The 9,715-nt window shown below is 40.7% G+C and overlaps 1 protein-coding gene across 1 annotated transcript; it reads left to right on the top strand.

Annotated features, from left to right (window-relative positions):
- The first annotated feature begins 3,737 nt into the window (after positions 1 to 3,737).
- On the top strand, positions 3,738 to 6,035 carry LOC105061115 (subtilisin-like protease 4). The gene is given in 2 exon segments (XM_010945074.4): positions 3,738 to 4,421; positions 4,423 to 6,035. Coding segments are annotated over 2 exon segments (2,289 nt in total). The 3' UTR covers positions 6,028 to 6,035.
- The last annotated feature ends 3,680 nt before the right edge of the window (positions 6,036 to 9,715 follow it).

The following is a 9,715-nucleotide window of genomic DNA, read 5'->3' on the forward strand; positions in this document are numbered from 1 at the left end:
ATATTTTTATGAAATATATTATATGTAATTTTGGCATTATATAATCAGTGATCTTGGATTCCTATAGAATAGCAAATATGTTACTTGTGAATGTCTAGGAATCTTTAATTACTGGACCATGACTTATCAAATACAGTAAATTTAGATTACTGATGATCCGATCACTAAAGGATTCAAATCACTGGTGATCTTAGATCACCGTGATGATCCTATTTGGATCACCAAATATTACCTATAGGATTTGGAAGATATTATTGATTAGAATGACTATACCTCCAGTAACAAGTTAATACATTATTTATTATTGAAAAAAGATATACTATTTTCTAAGCTTGATTCAAAATATTAAATAAAAAATTTTTTACTATTAACTATAATTGGCCTCCAGATGTCTTTTACTATTTTGAATAAGAAAAAATTAATTTTCTTGGATGATCTGCTGACATATTACTAGATGGTCCAAAGTATATGTGATAGAACCGTTTTCTAACCAACTATTTTTCTCATGATTTGGTGTGGTCCATTGGACCTTGTCCAAGTAATAAGTAGAACTTCAAAAGAGGGCAAGGGGTGATTATTTTATTCTTGCAATTTAAGAGCGCGAACAAGTTAGGCCAGCTCACTTTTGAGGTGCTTGGGCTAACGATGATGCCCCATTGACTGCGTTCGTTTTGATTAATGGGGCTCATAAGAGATTGGGTTGGGCTCGGCGTTAGCCGTATAGTTATCTCATAAATGCAAGCATAACATGTAACTCAAGTTGGTTATGGTTATCCAAGGTTTGGACATAGAACTTCTTTGTAATGGAAATGGAGTAACCACTGTGCTATAGCTTTGTTTGCACTCATGGAGAAATCTTTATTAGGTTAATGGGACTTTCTCCTGCTCATGGTTCTGTCAATTTTTCCAATCAACTGCTGTCTACTTTTCGATTTTGATAGTTCTGGCCGTTCTGACACTTGCCACAGAAGGTTGTGACAAAGTTTGTTCCTGAACAAAGTAAAATGCTTATTCATCAGTTAATGCTTTTGCGTCAGCCTTCCTAATGGGAAGCCTTTGGACGTCAGGATTTCATGAAAACCAACTTCTTGTATTCTTCGGAACCAAAATCCGATGCTTTTTCTTAGCACATACATGACCAAAAAAAAAAAAAAAAAAAAAAAAAAGGATTTTTGGGCTTGGTGTTGTTTGTTATGGGCCTTGAATGCCTGGATAATGAGGTCTGATCAATCTTGGCTTGAAAGCTTGGTTGGATGATCGATTTGAGCTCATTAGTTATTTGATCAAGCTCAACTAAACTTGATTTCAAATCAAGAAAATAAATGCTTGTTTTAGTTGACTCGATAATTGTAAATTGAGCCGAATGAATTTGAATTTCAAACTTTTATCAACCTAATGAAATTCAGGCCTACATAGTACTAAGGTCAGGTCAAACTTGATTTAATGCCGATTTAAGCTTGGTTTATGAGGAAAAGAGACGGATTGGAGAAAGACATAAGAAAAGATCATGGTTCAAGCGTTCCTCCTCCTCTTACCTTAAATGAACAAAAGGCTATGCTAAATTAGATCCAATAACTAATTATTTTTGAGTAATTCTTTGTGCACCACATGCTGTTGCAATAATGATAGCATGGAGCACACCACGCGATACTATTGACCCACATAGCCATCATTTCCCAACATATATTTAATACTTACAGTTCTATTTTTTTTATTTAAAATCTTTAATAACGAAAATATTTCTTTTATTCTAAAAAAATTATGACATTCTATGGCCATATTATGACATTCTGCAATCAAACTATAACTTTTATGTCATAATTTTTTTTTCAGAAGTCATAAAGAGGGAAGAATATTTTTGTTATTGAAAATTTATAAAATTTTTAAATGATGAAAATGCCTCTCCCTTCTTTATGACATCTTATTTGTAGGAAGTCATAATATAACCATAGGACATCATAATATGACCACTGGATATCATTATTTTTTCAGAAGAGAATAAATATTTTTGTCATTCAAAATTTTAAATGAAAAAATAAAACTATGCATTAAATGTGCGTTGGAAAGTAGTGGTTACATGGCTCAATTAAAAGAGATGATGTATTTTTTTATATCAGATGCAGTGTACAAAATATTCCTCATTATCTTAACTTTTTTGTAAACGTACATGCACATTGGCACACAAGAGTCTACATGGTGGTCTACCATCCTACCTGGACTGTAACAAGTGTTATGCTTAATTGGTTTTCTTTTGCAAAAGTCACCTTGCCAATTACTAAATGCTTATTAGATGCACTTGTTATGCACACAAGAAAAGATTACCCGACCCACAAGTGCTTATTAATTTGATAATTTCACAATCAACCTACCCTCACAAATTTAGAAATTGCACCAATGTCCTTGTACCATGTGGCAGGAGACTACTCACATGTGCATTACGAGCAGGGTTGGAAATGGGTCAGCCCACACCCCTATTAAGCCCAGCCCAAATTTTTGGGGGCTTTGAGTTGGGCTTGGATCTGAAAGGTTTTGGAAAACCCAGGCTCAAGTTCAAGCTCGTGCCTGGCCTGAATAATTTATAAAGTTAACTACAGTTGGTTAAATCACAAAAGACTTTGATTGATAATTCAAAATTTTAATCCCTTTGACATGGCTTAAATCATATCCAACTATTATGCCTTCCAAAGATTTTTATAGAAACTCAAAAATATGAAAATTCAGCGGTTGTGAGCCCAAAGATTTAAGGGAGGATGATGAGAAGTTTGAGACTTATTCGGACTCTATTTTGGATCTTATTCTAGCTTGAGCTTGGATTGGTGCTGGGTTTTGGCCAAGCTGATGATATATCCAAGTCCAACCCAAAAAATAAATGGACTCTAAATTTAAGCTTAAATTTGACCTACAATATTGCAGATCTAGTTTGCAGCCCGATTTAAATTTAATTTGGTCTGATGGGCCTTAGATTGGCCCAAAGCCATTTCTAGTCCTAATGACAAGACCCCACTATCTTCACGCTTGCTCATTTCATGGATGCCCAAATTTCCTTTACTCATTTTAACCACTTTCCGACTTCCCCTCATATGCTGTTCGCACGCCAAACATTACACTGCTGTAAGTGGCATTCTATTACTTTGAGAACATTAGCCGGCCTTTTTTGCTCTCGATCATCTTTAGACCCCATGCAGCCCAATATGTCCGCAGCCTTATCAGTGTGAAGAATCCAATGTTTAATCCTCCCCGGCATTGTATTTTGTCGCCCGTTGTCCCTTGTTTCTGTATTAATGTACGTTTCCTTTCTTTTTTTTAATGCTAAAAATAAAAAAAACCGTTCCCGTCCGTGCCCAAATAAGTCACTGCAACACTTTGGATCTTTTGAATTCATGGACCGCGGAAATTGCACGCCTTGCCATTATTGTTGGCTCCTGGGCTCTGTGACCTGCCAACCAACAGCCCTGGATGAACTGATTAGCTCCATCTGGCCCGTCAATATGATCACTGAGATTAGTGCGGGCAATCTTTCGCCACCATCCATCTTCAAGGTTCATGGGATTCCAGAGGCCCTACCATGCGTCCTCTCTTCCAGAGCCCTGCGGAGATTAAAATCATAGTTTCCTACTGTGGCGGAATGGCCTTCCTTGAGTCGAAGTCCCCCTCCCGGCATAACAGGAACCATCCATTCCCTAATAAAGTCCACCAGAAGATGTGCAGCTTCTCACAGCTAAAACCCCTTGGATTTGATGGAGAAAAACCTAAAGCCCATCCTCCTCCTGCTGGCCTTTCTCCACTTGCTGTTAGATCCGACACCCATCATCATAATTCAAGGCCAACTTCTTCCCATAGTTGATGACCAGGGAGCCGACAATGCCACCCTAGTCCAAACCTACATCATTCACGTGGAAGAGCCCGTGAACGCCGAAGAACTCGGCACCGAAGACCGGGTGCGCCGGCACCAGTCCTTCTTGCCCAACACCGACCTGGACTCGGGCGAACCGCGCCTGGTTTATTCTTACCATCATGTGATCAGCGGCTTCGCCGCCAGGCTAACCCGCGACGAATTGAGGTCCATCGAAGCCATGAAAGGCGTCCTTCTCGCCGTCCCCGACAGCGAGGTCGTCGCACAGACGACGTACACCCCGAAATTCCTGGAATTGAACCAATGGGACAGCCTCTGGCACGACACCACCCAGGGAGAAGGGATGATCATCGGCGTCATCGACACCGGGATCGTCCCCACCCACCCTTCCTTCAAGGACGACGGATTGCCGCCGCCACCACTAAAATGGCACGGCCTCTGTGATTTTGGAAAGTTGGTGTGCAGCAACAAGCTCATCGGGGCGATGGCGTTCGATAGTGGAATGCACCCGCTCCCTCTCGACGACCAAGGTCACGGGACCCACACGGCCGGCACGGCAGCCGGGAACTTTTGTTCACGACGCGGAGTGTCTGGGAAGCGCGAGGGGGACGGCTTCTGGCACGGCACCTCGAGCTCACCTAGCGGTCTACAAGGTGTTGTACAAAAACAGAGGCAAAGATAGCGATGTCTTAGCCGGCATCGACCGAGCCATCTCTGACGGAGTTGATGTGCTCTCGATGTCCCTCGGCGGAAGTCCCAGTTTACCCGAGCGTCTTAAAAGCACTACGATCGGTTCATTCGCGGCGATTAGGAAGGGGATCATTCCCAGCCTCTGCGCCATGAATTACGGGCCATTCTCGAGCACCGTGGTGAATGACTTCCCGTGGGCGCTGACGGTGGGCGCCAGCTCCCACGACCGGAGAATAACAGCAACCGTGAGGCTCGGAAACGGAATGGAATTCGACGGCGAATCCGCCTATCAGCCCAGCGAATTCAACTCCACGGTGCAGCTACCTCTCATGTACCCTGGGGTCAACCAAACGCAGGTCACGCTGTCGTGCCAGAAGGGCTCCATGGCCGGCTTCGACGTCCGAGGGAAGATTGTGCTGTGCGGGACCGGACACACCGAAAACTATGAGAAAGGCGAGGTCGTCAAGGCCGCCGGAGGGGCCGCCATGATCGTGATGAACCAGCCGTGGGGAGGGTTCACGACGTTCGCCGACGCGAACGTCCTACCGGCGGCCCACGTCAACTACCTCGATGCGCTCAAGATCCTCAACTACTTCGGCACGTCGCCCAACCCAACGGCGACGATCATCTTCAAAGGCACGCAGTACGGCTACCGACCATCCCCCTCGGTGGCCAGCTTCTCCGGAAGAGGCCCCAGTCTCAACAACGGCGGCATCCTGAAGCCGGACGTCATCGCGCCCGGAGTGAACATCCTCGCAGCATGGCCATTCGAGGTCGGGCCGGATCCCACCGGTAACAAAACTTCGACATTCTTCTTCTCGAGCGGCACGTCGATGGCCACTCCGCATGTCTCCGGGATTGCGGCGATGCTCAAGAAGAACCACCCAGATTGGAGTCCGGCCGCGATCAAGTCAGCGATCATGACGACGGCGCATGTAGTGGACCGTGATGGGAAACCCATCACCGATGAGTCCACGGACCACAAGCCCGCCAGCCTCTTCGCCACGGGCGCCGGACATGTGAACCCGTCGGCGGCCAATGATCCAGGCCTGGTTTATGACCTCCAGCCGGAGGACTACATCCCATACATCTGTGGGCTTGGATTTAAGGATCACGTGGTTCAAGCCATCACTAGAGCTGCCGTCCGGTGTGCCACGGTTGGCAGCATCACTCCAGAAGAACTGAACTACCCTTCGATTGCCGTGTCCTTGAACTCCACCACGCCCGAGAGGAACATCACACGGACGGTAACGAACGTCGGGGAGCCTGATGAAGTATACAAGGCGGAGATCCAGGAACCCCAAGGGGTGAAGGTGAATGTTTCTCCCAACAGGCTTCAGTTCTCGGGACCGGGTCAAAAACTTCGTTTCAGTGTTGATTTCAGTATCGCTGGCAAGTCCCAAAAGGGCAAAGTGTCCGAGGGACGGCTCTCATGGGTTTCAGACAACCACACCGTTCGGAGCCCGATTTCTGTAACCTTCTGAAGATCCACGCTGAACCTCTAATAATGGTCTTACCAAAAAAAAAAAAAGCTCTAATTAATAATGGTCGTCAAGGGCAAGGCAAAGAGGCATGCATGCATGCAGTAATAAATAAAATAACAGCTTTGCAAATTATATGGTTAATATTCTCTGAAACTAAAAATATATGGTTCGGCGGCACCAATACGGACTGAGTCACGCCTTCACCCCATTTCGCACAGCTTTCTGCTCATTCTAGTTGAAAAGGAAGAAAAAAATTGTCCACACCCTAACGCTGGGATAGTCGATGGGCTGGAAGTAGGCACAAAACTTTCGCCGGGCTCCCGAAATCCCGTGGACGGTTGAGCCATAGCTGGAAACATCAACTCTCTTGCACTACTCTCAAACTCAAAGCATACAGGAGTAGTTTAGAATTTTGAGGCTAGAGGAAGGGATTTCGTCGTGATACTCACGGCAGACCGCAGTTCCTGTCCGAGAATGCATACAATACGGAGTGGTTTGTAGATAAAGCCGCGTAATAAAAGAAAATCTCAAAATTAAAATATCATAGACATCGCCTACATACACGAGAAGAAGTGATCTGCTTTATTTGTTTGACCTCGAGCAGATTTCTTGCATGGTCCCAAGCCCTAACGATGCTGCATCAACATCATTGCCCCCAACAAAAACTGAAATTAATCAATCATATAGTACAAAGAACAGAGGTAGACACACATGGAGTTCAAATATGCTGACATACCATAATGCTAACTTCAGGAAAATAATTGATAACAAGCGTGTAAAAGAATTAAATGCTACTGATTTAAATAACAGCTCTATGTTCATCAGTTGCATTTCAATGTTTTGGTGTCAGTATATTGACATATAATAGATTTTTAAATGCACAAAATGTTTCAAAATGTAACTCTAGATAGTAATATATAATGTCAAACGTGATTTATTAGACTACAAATTTAACTCTCACAAATGACCTGATCGATAATGTCAGCATATTGAAGTCTTTTCTGGGGCAAATTAAATCAGTAATAAATTCTTAACTGGAGAAAGCATTTCGTTATTGTGCTAACCCAGATTACGCTACAATAGAATAGAATATTAGTGACGTAAAAAATTTATCACTAATATTAGATTTTCTTCGATAATAATTATTAATAAAAAATTATCATCATTAATATTTCATCGTAAATAATGACGTCGTTGATAATTTTTTACAATGAAAAAATTTTTTCGCCATCAATAATCAATAATATCGATCAAAAAATTTCATCGTTAAAATATCTTTTTTCAAAAACTATTCGCGAGGAAAAAATTTTGTTGTAAAAAAAATAATTTGCAACAAATTATTACGTCGTTAATAAAAAATAATTTAAAAAATTATTTACGATGAACTACTTTCATCGCTATTAATTTAATTAAAATTTTTTATAAAATTTAGATTTATAAAAAAATATTAGCGATGTAAAAGTTTCGTCGCAAATACAACAATTGCCGACTGAAATTTTTGTCGCTACTAAATTAGCAATTAGTTCTGATAAAACTATTTTTTATCGTTAATAATTAAATATAAAATCTTAATATTTTTAAATTTATTAAAAAATATTTACGACCAATTGTTTTCGTCGCTAATAGGATTTTTGGAGATCAAAATTTTATCAAAAATAATTCCATTGCTAAAAATATACACATAATTTTTTTAAAATAATTTATAAATATATATATTTTTAATTTATATTTATAATATTTTTTTTATTTATAATCTATAAAATTAAGATAAAAAATTCACACAATAAATCTATAAATAAATTTTATCATTTTATTATATTAAATTAAAATTATAAAAGGTCTAAAATAAAAATAAAAAGCAACATAAATAGGCCATCAAGTGTCGGCATCCGCAGAAGGAGAACGGATTGGGGAAGGAGAGTGCTCGGAAGAGCTCGAACCGGCCTACTGCTGCCTCATCCGCTGCATCATCCATTCCATCTACGCCATCCACTCCATCATCTAGGTCTGAAGCAGCTGGTACTCGTCGACACGTGCTGCCAACTCATCAGCTCACTGCTCAGCCCATTGTCGATTCTCAGTAGCCTGCCTCTACATCTCTAACGACCGAGCACGTAGGCAGTATGGATGTTAGCCCTGAAGAGCATGAGGATAAGAGAACATTGATCCCATGCCCTAGACCCCTAACATAGCAGGATTTTGTATCAAGCACCCAATCACAGATCTCGTCATCTGTGGATGCGATCGAGCTCTCAGGGATAGACTGGGATCTGATGCCTATCATACGATCCTAAAAATTAAAGTTATAGCTATTTTAATTTCGTACTAAAAATTAAATAGTGAATAAAAAAATAATTAAAAAAACTTACAAAAAGCTTCTAACTCTCCATCGTCCACTTCTCTGATTATCGCTGGTGGGTCCATTGGTAGATATCGATCCTACCAGGAGCTCACCACTCTCTACATTTTTTTACAATTTGAGAATAATTAATTAAAAAAATTTTAAATAGTTATAGAATTAAAATATGCTAATTAGAAATTATTTACCATCCCATATGATGAGCGAACGACCTCGAACCCCCATAATGCGACACGATCTATCTTATCTGATTCGCGGTGTTCTAGACATATCATCTCTGTATAGTTAGCAGTCAAATTAGTAGGTAATAAACTGAATTTAAGAATAAATGATTCAATCATTAAACTTAAAAAAAAAGAAGTTTGGATGTGTAACCTGATATGCCAGATCCTCATAATACCGACATACGAGAGCCCAATCATTCATAGTAATGCTGTCATATGACTGCTGTCGTGCTGCCTCCATCCCATGGTCCTGCATCACATAGTACCAATGTTGATGAATGTGGTGGTGATACTCCTTGAAACTCAAGCATAAATGAGCATCCACAGCTCGCCGCACGCAATCCTCCTCAAAATCAACAATATCAAATATACCCTGCCAATAACAAATATTAAAAGAATACCGTGCTAATTAAATATTTACAGTATAACTTATTTTATCTATAACTGGGTATAAAAAATCTTTCTCTGAGCCTGTATTGTGGAAAAAATGGTGCAGGGGTAAAACGATAATTTTAAAACTTTTTCAAAATTATAATTTTATAGCAGAAATAATTAATTAATCTAATTAATTAACATAAATTAACTCTATATAAAGATCTAAATATGATATAAATAGCATGTATTTAAATTTAAATTTTGAATTTTGTACAGTAAACATTTTACTGTTATGTATTCAGAACATATTACCTTTGTGTGGGTAGTTGATCGCCGCAATCTGATCACTGTCGGGAGGGTCTAATCATCGCAATGCAGCCACACAGTGTGTCTGATCTTTGCGGATCATCCACACGAAGCTCCCGATCTGATCGGCTCCTCACGAATGCTAGTTCGTCGCAGAACCCTTTTGACGCCGATGTTGATCGAACTCCTTCGATCTTGATCTGTCGACTCTTTGGATACTCTGGATTATCAGCAGATGTATTTGAGAGGTTGATGAAGCTCTCCCTAAAGTTTGGTGGACTCACGATACTCGTAGCTCACCTTCTCACTTCTCGAATCCTAGGCCAAAACCCTAAGGTACTCACCGAAGAAACTAGTGCCCACTCTGTTTCTTTCTTTTCTCTCTTTTTCTTTTCTTTTCTCACGCAGAAAAGCTTTCTCATGC

The sequence above is a fragment of the Elaeis guineensis genome, chromosome 11, assembly GCF_000442705.2.
Source record: "Elaeis guineensis isolate ETL-2024a chromosome 11, EG11, whole genome shotgun sequence".
Taxonomy (NCBI): domain Eukaryota; kingdom Viridiplantae; phylum Streptophyta; class Magnoliopsida; order Arecales; family Arecaceae; genus Elaeis; species Elaeis guineensis.